At 44.5% G+C, this 18,532-nt stretch overlaps 1 protein-coding gene across 2 annotated transcripts in view; it reads right to left on the bottom strand.

Annotated features, from left to right (window-relative positions):
- Positions 1-18,532, bottom strand: part of TTI1 (TELO2 interacting protein 1) — a 33,179-nt gene that overhangs the window by 13,119 nt on the left and 1,528 nt on the right. For both annotated transcript variants that reach the window (XM_040330565.1, XM_040330566.1), the window contains exons 2-4: positions 13,731-15,969; positions 4,143-4,310; positions 3,029-3,162 (exon numbers count right to left, since the gene is read on the bottom strand). In XM_040330565.1, the coding sequence (XP_040186499.1) occupies positions 3,029-3,162; positions 4,143-4,310; positions 13,731-15,930 (2,502 nt within the window). In that variant the 5' untranslated portion in view covers positions 15,931-15,969. The remainder of the gene's footprint in view (positions 1-3,028; positions 3,163-4,142; positions 4,311-13,730; positions 15,970-18,532) is intronic.

The raw sequence follows: 18,532 nt of genomic DNA, 5'->3' as shown, positions 1-18,532 counted from the left end.
TTGCAAAATCCATTGTTAGCCAATATGACATACGTCTTATTTGTGCATGTACTGCCAGCTGTCATACCCTCCACACGCTGCCGCTGCACATTCTGCCTCCTGTCAAACCTTTGCATTCATCTCCTGCATATGTTTCTTGGTGTCATACCCTCCATACTCCCCCCTGCGCATACTGTCCCTGTCATTTCTTTTGCACTTCTCTCCTGCACATGCTACCCACTTTCATACCCTCCACATGCCTCTCCTGCATTGGCATCACAAAGGCATGCCCCTCCTGCATTTTTATCGGACTAGAGTACAAAATGTATTTATTTTTTATAGATGGATATACATATGTGTTCTGACTATAATAAAGAATATATTAAACTGCTACTCTGGTCAGTGCCCTACCTTTCGCACTCCTCCCCTGCGCATACTGTCCCCGTCATACCCTTTGCAAGCCTCTCCTGCACATACTGCCCAATGTCATACCCTCCGAAATCCTCTTCTAAACATATTACACAAAGTCATACCCTTCCTACTCCCCCCCTGCATACAGGGGTGTATCTATCTATAAACAAGGTGTTTGCTTTGTGCAGCATTTTCCAGGGGGTTGTCGCTGGGGGGTGCGAGTCGGCCAGCACACTGGCAACACCTGCCAGACCAGGGGCGACTGCAGACTGACCATGGTGATTGGAGGAGCAAAGCGAAGCAGGAGGTGGTGGTGGCTGCAGCCTCTGATCCCGCAAGTAGCTCACTTGGCTGAGCAGGTCGGAGTACAGGATTGTGATCATGCCCCAGCAAGGGGGGGCGGCGGGAATGGGAGAACCTCCCCTTTAAAGCGGAGATTCCACCAATTTTTTTTTCTTTAAAAGCCAGGAGCTACAAATACTGCACAAATACTGACTTTTAAAAAATGGACACTTACCTGTTCAGCGTGCCCGCGATGTAGTCAGCCGAGGACAAACAATCGCTCGTCCCTCGGCTGCACCCGCCGCCATCCTCGGTTAGGGAATCGGAAAGTGAAGCGTTGCGGCTTCACTGCGCGGTTCCTTACTGCGCATGCGCGAGTAGTGCGCCGCGCCGTCACTGCAATCCTCTTCTTCGCATAGTCTGTTCTCATATCCTATATAATCCTCTTCTAAACATGCTACTCCCTGTCATACCCCACAAACTTCTCTACTGCACAAAATGCCCACTGGGGCTCCAGCATATTTACATATTTTTGTATAAGCTCTGACTATACTAAAGTAGTAGTAAAGCATATACAGTATTAAGCCACTATGCATTAATTTAAGGCATCAGTCAATTTAACCTTCTGTTAATGGGAAAGTAAAATATATTACTATCCTTCAGAAACTTTTCTCTTTCATTTACCAATGCGCACAGTGTTGTGATTTTCATGATCATATACAGATCTGGAGGTACACTATATGGCCAAACACTTGTGGACAGCTGGCCACGTACATGAGCTTTTTGAACATGCAATTCCAAAACCATGGCCATTAATATCGAGTTGCTATCCTTTTGCGAATATAACAGCCTCCACTCTGGAAATTTGTGCCCACCGAGCCAAAAGACTATTTGTGAGGTCAGGTACAGACACTGGACAAGAACACTGAGCTTGCAATTAACAATTCAATTCAGTCTACTAGTGTTTAGTAAGCTTAAGTTCAGGGCTCAGGGCTCTGTGCAGATAACTTAAATTCTTCTACACCAAATTTACCAAACCATGTCTTTATGGGGCAGGCTTTTTACACAGGGGCACAGTCATGCTTTTTACACAGTGGCCACAAGGTTGGAAGCAGACAATGATCTAAAATGTGTTTGCATGCTGTAGCATAAACAGTACCCTTTGGGCCCCTTTCACACTGCCGCGACATAAAAGTTGCGCGATTTTTTGACGCGGTTTCAGGGAACGCCTGTGTAAACTTGAGGTCTATGGATCTCAACTCACCTGAATATCGGACCAGAGTAGTACAGGGACTACTTTGAAGCCGGCACGACTTGAAGTCATACATATATGAACGGTTATTATAAATCACAGGGAAAGTCTTCTCATGTGACTTTGCAGGGACAAGTTGCACAAGTGTGAAAGGGGCCTTGCTGCAAACACCTAAAGTCAATCAATTAGACGGGGTGTCCATGTAGTAGCTGTGATGGCCAGCTGCCCTCAAACTTTTGGTCATATGGGCCCAGATTCTCAGAGGACTTACGACGGCGTAGCGCCATGTACGCCGTCGTAAGGCCGAATCCGAGCCGTCGTATCTATGGTCGTAGAATCAGTTACGCATAGATTTCTATTACATCCGACTGGCGTAAGTCTTACGCCGTCGGAGCCTAACTGCATTTTTACGCTGGCCGCTAGGGGCGTGCAAGCCGATTTACGCGTCAAAATATGTAAATTAGCTAGATACGCGAATTCCTGAACATACGCGCGGCCGACGCAGAAAAGATACGCCGTTTACATTAGGCTTTTACCGGCGTAATGTTGCCCCTGCTATATGAGGCATAACTGCGGCGTACCAATGTTAAGTATGGCCATCGTTCCCGCGTCGAAATTTGAAAAAGTTATGTCGTTTGCGCAAGTCGTCCGTGAATGGGGCTGGACGTCATTTACATTCACGTCGAAACCAATGACGTCCTTGCGGCTTACTTTGGAGCAATGCACACTGGGAAATTCCACGGACGGCGCATGCGCTGTTCGGGAAAAACGTCAATCACGTCGGGTCACAGTACATTTACATAAAACACGCCCCCCTAATCCAAATTTGAATTAGGCGGGCTTACGCCGGCCGATATACGCTACGCCGCCGCAACTTACGGAGCAAGTGCTTCGAGAGTACAGCACTTGCTCGTCTAAGTTGCGGAGGCGTAACATAAAGCGGATACGTTACGCCCGCACAAAATTACGCCGCTGGACGAGAATCTGGCCCATAGTGTATACCAGTCTTTTTAGTCCTTGTTTTCAGTATCCTTGCCAAATCATTGCAGCTGACACCCTACCACTGGTCACACTTTGCTCATGCACTGTCTGAGCCCGCCATACCTGTACTCGGATCTGTGGATCACTGTGCGACAAGAAGTGGGTACATTTTTCTGCCACCTCTTTGGAAATCTTAACATGGGTGGCCAATGGTGGCTTCTCCTCCTCTTTGGCATCATCTAGTGGAGATAAAACATCTAAAATGGAAGAAAAAAAAATACCATTAGGAATCTCATCACAAAGGAAGTGTTGGAAAAGGACAATATTTTTGTTTTTGCAACTGAAAGGTTGGTAGGTCGTAGCAGACTGCTTACTCAAAATATCAGCATTTCAGAAAAAGCAAAGCTGGACCTTTTTTCTATCTACTCTACCATTCATCACACAGCTGGTCTGTTTTGATCCGACATCCTGGTGTCTGCAGAAGCTTAGAACGCACTGTACCAAAATTTCCACTTAAAGGGAAACTCAGCCCCCTTAAATACATACCTGAGCCTGATCTTGATCCAGCGATGTGCACGAGAGCTGAGGCTGTCTCGGCTCTCTCGCTCTTCATTGGCTCAAATACAGCAGCAGGAGCCATTGGCTTCCAATGTTGTCAATCAGAGCCGGTGCAGAGGGAGCGGGGCCGAACCCTGTTCTAGTGTGCCCATAGCAAGTGGCTTACTTTGGGAGCATGCGCCTTGGGGGTGAAGCCAGGAGCGCCAGTGGGGGACCCGAGAAGGAGGAAGATCGGGGCTACTCAATGCAAAACCATTACACAAAGCAGGCGAGTATAACATGTTTGGTATTTTGATAAAAAAAATACAACCCCTTACACAGACTGGATAAAATGCAAGGATTTAAAAAATATATATATATCTCAAATCGGTTGCTTTGCCTGCCTGTGCCATTCTGCTGATGTGAATCTGCATGGGCCGCTGAGATGTAATTAGGAGGAAATGCTCAGCATAGAAACTCGCTGAAAAGTGAGCATGTGCAAAGCTACCACCACTGCTCTGAAAAATCCTTCGCTGAATTGGGGACATGGGCAGAAGGTGGAGATAGAGAGCAGCAGGATCAACCAGTTTATTTTTGCAGAATACAGAAAAAGAATCTCATAGTGACCGAGTATGAACAGCATGTAATACAGCATTCATTGATTGTTTTTTTATAATGTGTTTTTTAATACTTCAGTTACCTGCAATGTCTTCTTGTTCTTCTTCCAGCTCGCCTCTTGCTAGCCGATATTGCTGTATATGACACTGTAGAAACTCCTTAATGTCCTCAGCCATGTTCCCACAATGCACCGGAGACTCATTGGACAATGGTGGCTCTTCAGTACTCTCTGGTGGAGGGAACCACTTCCCTGCAGATGAAAAGGATAAGAGTTCTGAATGCAAAAGGTCTAAAGGAAAAAAAAAAAAAAACAAAAAAAAAAAAAAAACTTTCCTGCTGCCCTCAAGCCCCCCAAATTCTAATTCCGTTCTGCAATAGAACTGAGCAAATGGGCTGCTTACAGAAAAGTATGTGAAGGAAAAGCAGTTTGTGCTTCCAGAGAAACCAATTAAATTCTCTCTTTGAACCACTTGAGACCCGCGCTATTGACAAAAGACGTCAACAGCGCGGCTCTCAGGTGCCAACTGGACGTCTTTGGACGTCATTTAAAGTGCATTACCCGCGCGCGCCTCTGGGGGGCGCGCAGCGGGTAAACAATGTCCCGGCGCATTGCTGGTAAGCCGATGCGTGTACCTGGCGGCCGCGATGTCCGCCGGGTACCCGCGATCGTCAGTGACACAGCAGGGATGTATAGCTCTGTGTGTAAACACAGAGCTTCACGTGCTGTCAGGGAGAGAGGAGACCGATCTGTGTCCCTTGTACATAGGGACACAGCATCGGTCACCTCCCCCAGTCACCCCCTCCCCCCACACAGTTAGAACACACCCAGGGAATACATTTAACCCCTTCCTCACCCCCTAGTGTTTACCCCTTCACTGCCAGTCACATTTATACAGTAATTAGTGCATATTTATAGCACTGATCGCTGTATAAATGTGAATGGTCCCAAATTTGTGTCAAAAGTCTCCGATACGTCCGTCGCAATCCCAATAAAAAATCGCAGATCGCCGCCATTACTAGTAAAAAAAAAATAATAAAAAATCATAATTCTGTCCCCTATTTTGTAGGCGCTATAACTTTTGCGCAAACCAGTCGCTTATTGCGATTTTTTATTTTATTTTTTTACAAAAATACGTCGAAAAATACGTATCGGCCTTAACTGAGAAAAAAAATATTTTTTTTAAAAAAAAAATTGGGATATTTATTATAGCAACAAGTAAAAAAAATATATATTTTTTTAAATTGTCGCCCTTTTTTTGTTTATAGCGCAAAAAATAAAAACCGCAGAGGTGATCAAATACCACCAAAATAAAGCTCTATTTGTGGGGGAAAAGGGACGTCAATTTTGTTTGGGAGCCACGTCGCACGACCACGCAAATGTCAGTTAAAGCGTCGCAGTGCCGGAAGCTGAAATTTTAACCTGGGCACGAAGGGGGTTTATGTGCCCAGTAAGCAAGTGGTTAATGTCTCCAGTGAAGTTTTGGTAAAAGAGAGAGACTGTATGGGAAAAGTATTTTTTGCCCCAAAATGGGCTTTAACCGCTTGAGGACCGCCGCACGCATATACGTCTGCAGAATGGCACGGCTGGGCACAAGGGCGTACATGTACATCCCCTTTAAGAGCCCAGCCGTGGGGCGCGCTCGCGACCCGGTCCTCAGCCCCGTGACCGTCCCTGCGGGAACCGCGGACCCGAACGCTGCCAGTGTCTCGCGATCGGGTCACAGAGAGGAAGAACTGGGAGAGGTAAGTGTAAACAAACCTCTCTCTGTGCTTCCTAGTGAGACTGACACTGATCGTCTGTTCCCTGTCATAGGGAACGACGTTCAGTGATGTCACACGCACAGCCACACCCCCCACAGTAAGAACACTCCCTGGTAAAGACTTTCACCATTCCTATCAGGGCACACTTAACCCCTACAGCGCCCCCTCCTGGTTAACCCCTTCACTGCCAGTGTCATTTGACAGTAACCAGTGCATTTTTATAGCACTGTTCGCTGTAAAAATGACAATGGTCCCAAAATAGTGTCCTAGTGTCCGCCATAATGTTGCAGTCACAATATATATATATATATATATATATATATATATATAAATAAAAACGCTGATCGCCGCCATTACTAGAATAGTTTTTTTATAAAAATGCAATAAAACTATCCCCTATTTTGTAAACGCTATAAATTTTGCGCAAACCAAATCGATAAACGCCAATTGCGATTTTTTTCACCAAAAATATATAGAAAAATACGTATCGGCCTAAACTGAGGCAAAAAAAAAATGTTATATCTTTTTGGGGATATTTATTATAGCAAAAAGTAAAAAATATTGAATTTTTTTCAAAATTGTTGCTCTATTTTTGTTTATAGCGCAAAAAATAAAAACGCAGAGGTGATCAAATACCACCAAAAGAAAGCTCTATTTGTGGGGGGAAAAAGGACGCCAATTTTGTTTGGGAGCCACGTCGCACGACCGCGCAATTGTCAGTTAAAGCGACGCAGTGCCGAATCGCAAAAAGGGGCCTGGTCCTTTAGCTGCATAATGGTCCGGGGCTTAAGTGGTTAAAGCTTAAAATGTAAAAGGTGAACGAACACCAATACGCCCTCCCACGTTAAAATGAGATGCTGGACCTGTCACAGGCACTTGTCAAAATGCAGACCATGCCCCACCCTTTCTGCCCCCCTGCTCCGTTCATTAACTGCTTGCCGACCAGCCGCCGCAGTTTTACGGCGGCAGGTCGGCTCTGCTGGGCGAGAGCACGTAGCTATACGTCACCTCCCCCAGCAGCCAAAAGGGCCGCTCGCTCGTCCTTGACTCCCGTGTGCGTGCCCAGCGAGCGCGATCGCCGCTCGTTACAGAGCGAGGACTGGGAGCTGTGTGTGTAAACACACAGCTCCTGGTCCTGTCAGGGGAGAAATGCCTGACAGTCTGTTCATACAATGTATGAACAGCGATCAGTCATTTCCCCTAGTGAGTCCACCCCCCCTACAGTTAGAACACACCCAGGGAACATACTTAACCCCTTCCACGCCCCCTAGTGTTAACCCTTCCCTGCCAGTGGCATTTTTATAGTAATCAATGCATTTTTATAGCACCGATCGCTATAAAAATGCCAATGGTCCCAAAAATGTGTCAAAAGTGTCCGCCATAATGTCGCAGTACCGGAAAAAAAATTAAAATAAAAATCGCTGATCGCCGCCATTACTAGTAAAAAAAAAAAAAAAAAATTATTAATAAAAATGCCATAAAACTACCCCCTATTTTGTAAACGCTATAACTTTTGCGCAAACCAATCAATAAACGCTTATTGCGATTTTTTTTTACGAAAAATATGTAGAAGAATACGTATCGGCCTAAACTGAGGAAAAAAATAGTTTTTTTTATATATTTTTGGGGGATATTATAGCAAAAAGTAAAAAATATTGATTTTTTTTTAGAATTGTCGCTCTATTTTTGTTTATAGCGCAAAAAAAAAAAAAAAAAACGCAGGTGATCAAATATCACCAAAAGAAAGCTCTATTTGTGGGGGAAAAAAAGGACGCCAATTTTGTTTGGGAGCCACGTTGCACGACCGCGCAATTGTCAGTTAAAGCGATGCAGTGCCGAATCGCAAAAAGTGCTCTGGTCTTTGACCAGCAATATGGTCCGGGGCTGAAGTGGTTAAAGCTGTACTATCACTTCCCACATTTAAAAGCACTCTATGAACGGAGGAAGAGCAAATTAACCACTTGGTTACTGGCCCATAGTCAAATGACGTCCTGTTTTTAAAGATGGATATCTCAGTAACGGCAGCAGCTTCTGCCACAACTGAGGTATCCATCTTTAGTGCCGACGGTCCTGTACACGATAACGGCGGTCTCCGCGGCGAATTCGCCGCAAGATCGCCGTTATCGGTGGCGGGAGAGGGGCCCCCCCCTCCCGCCGCTGTCCCGCGCCCTCCGCCGCTTACCGGAGCCGTCGGTAGCGGCGGAGGGGATCGCGACCATCCGGCAGCTGAGCGGGGACGAGACTGAAGGAAAAATCTCCTTCGCCCGTCCCCCATAGCTCTGCTGGGCGGAAGTGACGTCAAAACGTCAGTCCCGCCCAGCCTCTTAAAGAGACATTTTTTTTTTTTTGTCATTTGAAAAAATGACATTTCCAAATTTTTTTTTGCATTTAAGCCCAAATATGAGATCTGAGGTCTTTTTGACCCCAGATCTCATATTTAAGAGGACCTGTCATGCTTTTTTCTATTACAAGGGATGTTTACATTCCTTGTAATAGGAATAAAAGTGATAATTTTTTTAATTTTTTTTATTTCAGTGTTAAAAATTGTAAAATAATTAAAAATAAATGCGAAAAGCAAAAAAAAAATTTTTTAAAGCGCCCCGTCCCGACGAGCTCGCGCGTAGAAGCGAACGTATACGCGAGTAGCGCCGAAAATATGAAAACGGTATTCAAACCACACAAGTGAGGTATCGCCGCGATCGTTAGAGCGAGAGCAATAATTTTAGCCTTAGGCCTACTCTGTAACTCAAAAAATGCAGCCTGTAGAATTTTTTAAACGTCGCCTATCAAGATTTTTAAGGGTAAAAGTTTGACGCCATGCCACGAGCGGGCGCAATTTTTAAGCGTGACATGTTGGGTATCATTTTACTCGGCGTAACATTATCTTTCACAATATATAAAAAAATTGGGCCAAATTTATTGTTGTGTTATTTTTTAATTTAAAAAAGTGAATTTTTTCCAAAAAAAGTGCGCTTGTAAGACCGCTGCGCAAATACGGTGTGACAAAAAGTATTGCAATGACTGCCATTTTATTCTCTAGGGTGTTAGAAAAAAAATATATATAATGTTTGGGGGTTTTAAGTAATATTCTAGCAAAAAAAACTGTTTTAGTCTCGTAAACACTGAATCTGAAAAACAGGCTCGGTAACGAAGTGGTTAATGAAGGGTTCGGCTCCTCCACTCACAGAGCACTTTCATTGTAGGAAGCAATTTTAATGAATGGAGCAGGGGGGGCAGTAAGAACGGGCATTAGTCGGCACTTTTGACAAGTGCTTGTGATGGGTCCGCTGACTTGGATTAACCCTCACAGCACTGGAAGATCACAGCTGCGGGGGATCTGGGAGGAAGGCAGGGGACAAGGATTAACGATTTCAACAAAAATAGCAGAACATCAGTACAAGGGACACTTTTCATTCAATGTAATTACTGCCCCTGGTGAGGACTTAAAGGGTCACTAAAGGAAAAAAAAAATATTTTTTTTTGCCTAAAATTAATGTCTGCAAGGTAGACAGACAGAATAGTGTAATGATTCTGTTAAAAAACAAGTAAATACCTATTAAATTCCTTCATCTATATCACCTCCGGCATTCTAGTTTCTGTTCTCTCATTCACTTCCTGGTTTGCATCGCTCGTTCATGTAATAACTACATTTCCCAGTATGCATTGCGGCACGCCCAGTAATTCACACCTCCTTGAAGTCTCTAACACGTAGAGAGCGTCCTGCCGCACAGATGTAGTTCCCAGGAGGGGGTGAGCACGTTACTGACCACCGCAGTAAAGCCTCCCATCACGGTGGTGAGTAACAATCAGACAAGCAGGAAGTGAACAGAACAGAGAAGAAATAGAGCAACTTCTGAGCAAAAACGAACAATGAGGAAGTGAAGAGAGGAATGTCTGCAGGTAAAGGATGCTTATTATGAAAAATGTATTTTTTCCTTTACAACCCCATTAAGCTTTAATCTTCCAATATAATATTATTATATCCTGCAGGTGTGGTGCAGTTTCTGAAAGTGCACCCAACCCGCAGGTAATAACAGAGGTCTTTGGCTCAGTACAGGAAACCTGGAGGTGCACGTCGCTACACCTGTGGATCAGCTTAAAAGAAGCAGCCCAGTAACCACTGCAGAACAGATATGTCCATATAAAAAAAAAAAATGTATAAATATATATATATATATATATATATATATATATATATATATATATATATATATATATATATATATATATATATATATATATATATATATATATATATACATACACACACATACACACACACACATACATATATATATATATATATATATATGTATTTTAAAAAAACTTTCCAAAAAGTATCCCTGAACCATCAAAAACGCATGTTGAAGTGGTAGGCGCTGTAAAAAGTGTAAATGAGCCCTTACTGTGTCTGTCTACCCCATATTGGACACACCAACAAATATAGACATATGGGAACCCTGCTAAAATTAAATGTGTACTCTAGTGTAATACTAATATGTAATACTAGGAGGGTGTGTATCAAAAATTAGATAAAAAAAAAAACACACACACACACAAAACAAGGATATATAACACACCCAATAAGAGTTACCCAACAAATGTTAAAAAGGGTAAAAATACCCCCCCCCCCCCAAATAAAAACACCCTGAAAAAAAGTCAATCCCTCGCAGCTATACTAGATGAATGGGTTGGGCTAAAAAGAGCTACTGTGGCAGGATGTAGCCCCACTGCTGACAGTGTCATACCTTCGAACCTCAATGGGCGAAGTGGGCACCTCACCACAGAATTTCCATTTTCCATGCATACCATCCTGGACTTTGACCGACTACATTTAGCAGATTTGCAGTAGTGCAGCTTCTGTGGTGGGCTTGCTTCTAGTGCAGGGTGACCAGACATCCCCGGTTTCCGGGGACAGTCCCCGGATTGAGGACACTGTCCCCGGACCAAGCCTGTCCCCGGATTGGATTTAAACAGGGGCTGGGGCAATTTCAAAGAAAGTCAGTGCAGAATAAAATAAAATCTGAATTACTCCTACTAGCTTAGGGGTGTATTTACCCTCCCCCCCATTATCTGTGCCCCTTTCTGACGATCATGTGCTGGTCGGAGCGGAGGGAATATTTCTTCAGTTTTAGACGCATGCCCATTTAGCTCCACTCACATGTTCTTCTGCCTTGGCTCAAGTCCCAGCCAGCCACCTACCTGCTCATATCCTTGCCTTCCTTGAAGGAGAGATCTTCCTCCACTCCCCACCCAGTAGTAGCCGGGGCCCAAAGAGTAAGACTTGACAGGCCGTGAGGCTGGTGGCGGCAGCGACAGGCAGAGAGCCGCTGATTGCCGCCATTACTAGTACCCCGTTTCCCCAAAAATAAGACCTACCCTGTAAATAAGACCTAGTGTTATTTTCCAGGAGGGCTGCAATATAAGCCCTACCCTGAAAATAAGCCCTAGTTAAAAATGCTTGTAAAATCCTATAATCCACTCTATTATAGTAGTATATAATGTACAATGTGTGCATTTCTGTAATATAATTGCGGGGAAGAGAGCTCCGGCGGGTAACAGAAGCACAGAGCAGCGCTATAACAAAGGTATTTGGCACAATTATATTACAGAAACACACACATTGTACATTATATAATACTGTAATAGAGTGGGTTGTAGGATTTTACAAGCATTTTAACTCAGTTAACACTGGGGATTCCTGACAGGCAGGGAGAGAGAGGGGGAGAGAAGACAGCACATTACATGGAAAGACCTACCCCGAAAATAAGCCCTACTGTGTCTTTTGTTGGCATAATTAATATAAGACCCAGGCTTATTTTCGGGGAAACACAGTATAAAAAAAAAAAAGGGAAGAGAAAAAAAAAAATATGTCCCCGGATTTCATAAAAAAAATAAAAAAAATCTGGTCACTTTATAATCTAGTGGGGATAGTTTGATGTCATATGCTGATATTTTTACCTTTTGATAATAAATATATGTTAGATAACTCATATTGGGTGTGTTAGATTTCTTTTTTTTGTGTGTTTGTTTTTTCCCCTATATTGGCACTACATGTCTATAAAAGCGTGCTAGGAGCAAGCAAGTCTTTGGCATTTTGTAAAGTAGACTATGGACTGGCCAGAGATGGATCACTTTGACATAGTTGGTCCGCTTGAACACGTATTACAATATATGCAAAACCAAGAATTGCTGTTTTATGCACTTTCCTAAAATAATATAAGGGAGTATAGCAGTGTGCAGACAGTTAATTGAGTACCCACATTCCAACAGACACAACTTAAAAGCTAGGGGGCAACTCCATTATAACACCTAAAAAAGTTTAAAGCCCAGTACACACGATCGGTCCATCCGATGAAAACGCTCTGATGGACCGTTTTCATCGGTTATCCGATGAAACTGACTGATGGTCAGTCGTGCCTACACACCATCGGTTAAAAAAACGATCGTGTCAGACGAGGTGATGTAAAACACAACGACGTGCTGAAAAAAACGAAGTTCAATGCTTCCAAGCATGCGTCGACGTGATTCTGAGCATGCGTGGGTTTTTAACCGATGGACGTGCCTTAGGTATCCATCGGTTAAATTTAAAGCAAGATTGCTTTTTTTTTAACCTATGGATAATTAACCGATGGGGCCCACACACGATCGGTTTGGTCTGATGAAAACGGTCCATCAGACCGTTCTCATCGGTTTGACCGATCGGGTGTACGTGGCATTGGAATGAAATGTCCAACAAGTTCAAGTATAACTAAAGGCTAAGGGCCAGATTCACATACCTTTGCGGCGGCGTAATGTATCCCGTTTACGTTACGCTGAAAACTTGCGGCGGTGTAAGTGCTTGATTCACAAAGCACTTGCCTGTAAACTTGCGGCGGCGTAGCGTAAAGCCGTCCGGCGCAAGCCCGCCTAATTCAAATGGGGCGTGTACCATTTAAATTAGGCGCGCTCCCGCGCCGAACGTACTGCGCATGCTCCGTTTTGAAACTTCCCACCGTGCTTTGCGTGAAATGACGTCGCCCCGACGTAATGTTTTGAACGGCGACGTGCGTTACGTACTTTCGTATTCCCGGACGACTTACGCAAAAAAAAAAAAAAATTTGAAATTCGACGCGGGAACGACGGCCATACTTTAACATGGGCTGTCTTATTTTACACCACCTAAATAGCAATCGCAACTTTACGACGAGAAAAGTCGACTAGCGACGACGTAAGAGAATGCGACGAACGCGCGTACCTTTGTGGATGGCCGTAAACAGCTAATTTGCATACCCGACGCGGAAAACTACGTGAACTCCACCCAGCGGGCGCCGAAGTATTGCATCCTAAGATCCGAAGGCGTACGAAGCCGTACGCCTGTCGGATCTTAGCCAAATGCCCGCGTATCTTTGTTTGTGAATACAAAATAAAGAACAACGCGGCAAATTTGAAAGTACGCCGGAGTATCAGCAGATACTCCTGCGTACTTTTTCTGTGAATCTGGCCCTAAGCGTTTTTTAGTTTTGGATAGAGTGGAGAGGTATTAGAACACCTCTATGCCACCATTGGGATGATTCGCCCTCTCTATTTGTCCTGTTTACCATAATCACAGAGGTTAAAGCTAAAGGAAATCCCACATTTTGGGTTGTCACCAGTACAGGATTAGGGAATTCTGCCAATAAGGACACTATTTCTAGTAACAACCAGGAAATCCCTCACTTTTGTCTATGAGACGGGAAGTGAAGGAAATCCACTAAATGGGAGCACAGAGGACAACTGACAGGGGTTATATACTATCTAAAATGAATACTCTATTTCCATATAGGTGTGATGACCTGGTGTGCACAAACCTCTAATCATACAGTGTAGCATGTTAGTACGTTAAAATCGTTTAACTGTACTCTAGAGTGAGAAGGCCGCACTGCATTACCTAATCTTGTGACCAGAGAATTCAACACCGGGAAAAGCAGTTTAGCTCCATCATTCTGTGAATGGTCCAGTGCTGGCAGCAGGTCTTGGACAAGTTCATGAAGCAATGGAAGAAGACTTGGACTACAATTATCTAACATAGCATGTAATACTCGTGCAGCACTGCCATGATGTCTATGAAGGCGACGCAGGCCAACAGAAACCTCACTTGCCAAGTAATCTGCATTGAGCTCAACAAGCTGCTTGATATCTTTGTAGCCACAGGCTTGGCTGACTTCTGCCAAAGTCACTAATGCAGTTCCACTAACTAATAGGTTAGGATCACCGGCTTTCTCTAGTAGGGGGTACAGAGCACAAATAAGGAGTTGGCGAAAATTAGTACCAAGGGCCTGAGCAATGCAAGAAATTCCCTCCAGCTGGAGGCACAGCTTCCAGGCATTGGCACTTAAGTCGTTTATTGCTGAATTAGGCTTCTGGCCAACACAAAGCAAGGCCATTTGATCTACCACTTCCTGAGTACTCTGGCAAGTGTATAGATGCCAATTGGCTGGATCAGTGTACTCTTCCAAAATTGGGCGCACTGCATCCAAAACTTCAGCAGCTTCTAGGATCTTATTGTCACCATGGAGCTTTTCAACGTCAATACCAGCTGCCCCTAACACCAGCTGGTTCAGTACAATTAGAGCAGGGAGCCTCTGGGCACGGTATAACCCCAAAAAGTGGTCTGTAAGCAAGTAAAAGTCTCCATAGTATCCTAAAAGCCTGCAAACATGTTGAAGGAAGGAGAGAATACGTGGGTCCCTGAAGAAGCGGAAATTCTTCTGTTGAGGTCCAGTGTGTTCTATGTTCTCTTGCGTAAGATTGGCAACAGAAGAGGGAAGTCTTTCCTCCACCACCTTGACTGAGCACAAATCCAACTCTAATGTCTGCAGGAGAGCAGAAGATAGCCGCTGAAGATGGGCAGAAGAGTGAAGAGTGAATGTAAGCCTTGGGCCAAGGAGCTGAAGATATCCAAGAAGAAGCGCTAGAGTATGGAGCTTGCCTTGGTCATCTTGACAGCTCAGGAGCCTTGGAAGTGTCACAGCCAATGAATGAAGGCTTTCTGACAACACTTCCCCAAGTGTCTTTGAAGCTGGCCCATCTTTTCCAACTTCCAGTAGAGCCTTATTTGACTTTTCCTTGATTTCAGGCCTGTCGTCATTCATGTGCCCAACCAATATTCGTAAAAGGCTTCCTGCAGCATCTCCTAATGAATTCCAGCAAGATCTAATCAAGACATGAGCTAGGTCCACCAGTGCCATTCTTACTTTCCAATGTGGATCAGCAGTGCAACGTTCTGCTATCTTTGCCAGATGAATCAGCAAGCGACTAGCAGAGTTTTTCACCCAAGATTTTTCCCTGTGGATTAAAAGTTCCGCCACGCGAACCGACAGCCCCGGGTAATGGGGTTTCTTTTCTGGAACCTCTGCCAGACTTTCATCAGACATCACCAAGCGTACAGTTCCAGCCCATAGCTTAACTGCAGTAGTTGTTAACCTGTATCCTTGCTTAGGATCTCCACAGATGACCCTGGTCAAGACGGTACAGACTCCGGGAAGAAAAGAAGCAAAGAGGTCACCCAAAGAATGGTTCAGCTTGACCTCCGGAAACAGCAGCCTCTCCAAACAGTTCAAAGCTTCCAGCCGAATCTCACGTGATTTCTCCAACTCTGCAAGTCTGAGGAGGAGTGTGATGGCAAAGCCCATCTCAGGGAGCACTGATGGTTTATAGAGCACAGGTAAGACATTCTCCCCTGAGGATCGAAGAAGAGACTGCATAGCTAATACTACTGCCAGCTTCAGCTCCTCGGGCACTGGCTGATTAAGATCTGGTGGAAGGCAGCTGCAGACTTCATCGAACATCTCCTTTAGGGATACTGCAGTTTTTACATGAGTTAGAGATAGAACATATGAAATGCATTCCAGAACAACTTGCACCAAGCCGGGCTTTTTTGGCCCAGGTGTCTTAAGAGAAAATCTCAAAGGGAACAGGACATAATCCAAAAGATCTTGAAGGGCTGGCACGTCGGTACACGATATCTGTTTACGGAGGTTCTCAACATTTTGCACCGTCTGTTCAATCGTCAACTGGACACAAAATGCACGGAGACTTTCAAAGGCACTATGGGCACCAGTCTTTAACGCCATGGTTTCCATTTTCATAGGTGTCCTCTGGACATGTCAAATTAAGATGAACGTTACCTAAATAGGATTAAAATATAGATTAATATATGTATGAATGTAATGATACCTATCTAACCAACTACAATTCATCATAACATTTGTCAGTCAATAGCATTTACAATTTTGGAATCTACCTTCTACTTTTTACCTGTGTGAACGGACAAGACGCTGTCACTGTGAAATTGGCTCAGTGCAGCACTAGAGCAGTGTTTCTCAACTCCAGTCCTCAGGGCGCACCAACAGGTCATGTTTTCAGGATTTCCCTCAGATCAAACTGCTGTGGTAATTACTAAGGCAGTGAAACTGATAAAATCACCTGTGCACAATAATGGAAAGCCTGAAAACATGACCTGTTGGTGCGCCCCGAGGACTGGAGTTGAGAAACACTGCACTAGAGAGTGTAGCTTTGGAGCGGAGAACACTTATTTTGCAGGTTTTGGTATACATGGATGGGGCTCTGTAGTTGGGAGATTCCATAGTGTCTTATGTGGGGTGGAATCTCCAACCCTGTGTCCAGGTTCTGTGGATGACCAGCAGGGCATGTACAGTCCTTTTAATGAAGGTATGGGAATACCTCAGGGCTCCCAGTTGGAGACATCTCCACCCAATAGACAGGAAGTCTGTGCATCGGGAGTCAGGAGGACCCCATTCCTCTCCAGGAGTCAGAAGGGCTGCGAGAGGCAGCCAGCGCATGTTTGTCTGCAAGAGACAATAAGCGGCCTGAGAACTAAGGCTGCATTCACACCTCGGCGTACTAAATCGCGGCGTTTTGTCCTGCGAATTGCGGCAACAAATAGCGGCGTTTTGTGAATGCAGCCTTCACCCCCTCTATGGAGATGGTTCACATCTCCTATCCCGAACGCCGAAATATGCCTGAAAAAAAGGTCCGGGATTTTTTTTCAGGCGACAGGCATTCGGCGTGGAGATGTGAACCATCTCCATAGAGGGCAATGTTACATCATCCCTCTGGCGTGTCGGGGCGGCAGCGGGCGTCACACTACAGGCGACAAAACGCCTAGGTGTGAATGGGCTCTAAGGCCTGATGTGCTGTGTGCATTAGAGTGTACCCCTCAGCCTTTTTATTTGCCTTTTAATAAAAATATGTTGCCATGCCCTAAAATATAGTTCCTGACTGGCTTGATTCACTTAAGAAACACATCTACCACCAGAGCTAGAAGGTCCCCCAGGTCACAACTGATTATGTATCTTCCCACTGTTGCAATTTCCTGAATTTCTAGTATGTTGACCCGATAGAGGCAAATATAAAAATACAATTTTATTATATTTTTGATTAAAAAATATTCAAAATCCAAAGCAAAACTGATAAAGCCAACCTGACTTAGGCCTCATTCACATAAGAGTACTTAAAGTGGTTGTAAAGGTTCAGTTTTTTTAAAAAAATAACAAACATGTCATACTTCCCTCCACTGTGCAGTTCGTTTTGCACATAGTGGCCCCGATCCTCCTGTTCTGTGGTCACACGGCGGCTCTCTCGGCTCCTCCCTGCAATAGCTAACCACCACTGGGAAGCCCTCTCTCGAGGGGGTTACCTTGCGGACGTGCTCCTGTGTCATACACTCAGTGTATGACTCGGCCCCGCCCCCAGCGGCCACATCATTGTATTTGATTGACAGCAGCGGGATCCAATCAATGCCGAGACTCCATGGAGAAGAGGAAATCGGGTGAAGTGCAGAGCAGGTGAACGGGCTCAGGTAAGTAAAACGGGGGGCTGTGGGGCCTGTGATTGCCAGGTGTTTTTTCACCTTGATGCATTAAGGTGAAAAAACACAAACCTTTACACCTGATTTAACGTTTTATGCACCCTTTTTTTATGCACAATGGTAAAAAAAAAAAAAAGAAAAAAAAAAAACGTTCAGCCCCCCCAATACTCACCTGAGCCCCCTTTCGATCCAGTGAAGGACGGGAGCCTCAGATATCCTCTCTTTCATAATTGGCAGAGACAGCTCCCACTGCTGTCAATTGCAATCAGTGAGCCAATGAGGAGAGAGCAGAAGGCAGAGCCAAGACACAGCTCTATATGTATTATGGATGCATAGAGTGGGGCACGGGAAAGACAACACACCAGTGCCCCCATAGAAAGTGACTTGCTAATGGGGGCACTGGTCAAAGGGGGAGGAGCTAAGAGCACCGGTGGGGGACCCAAGAAGAAAAGGATCAGGGAAGAAAAAACGCTCAGGTGTTGAAATCTTCAGAATTAATGCTTCCCCCAGGACCACAGGTGCAGGCAATGCATATGAGATTGCAAAACAAAAGAAAGGATTCTTCTGGACAGTCGCACTCCAAACAAAAGTTGCCTTTATTGTAAAAATCTATGATTAAACACTAAATACAGTGTGAAACGCGTCAGTCTGCTGGTATGCTGTGACATGTAGTGCGTTTTTTCCTATCTTGGATTTTTACAATAAAGGCAAGAAGAATGTCCAGAAGAATCCTCTCTTTTGTTTTGCAAAGAAAAGGATTAGGGTTGCTCTGAGCAAAACCATTGCACAATGAAGGTAAATATAAAAACAAAGGGCTCAACAAATCCCTGCGCTGCCTCTCGAATGCTTCCCACACCTTG

The sequence above is a fragment of the Rana temporaria genome, chromosome 12, assembly GCF_905171775.1.
Source record: "Rana temporaria chromosome 12, aRanTem1.1, whole genome shotgun sequence".
In the NCBI taxonomy this organism is placed as follows: Eukaryota; Metazoa; Chordata; class Amphibia; order Anura; family Ranidae; genus Rana; species Rana temporaria.
This window is presented reverse-complemented; position numbering and strand designations above follow the sequence as displayed.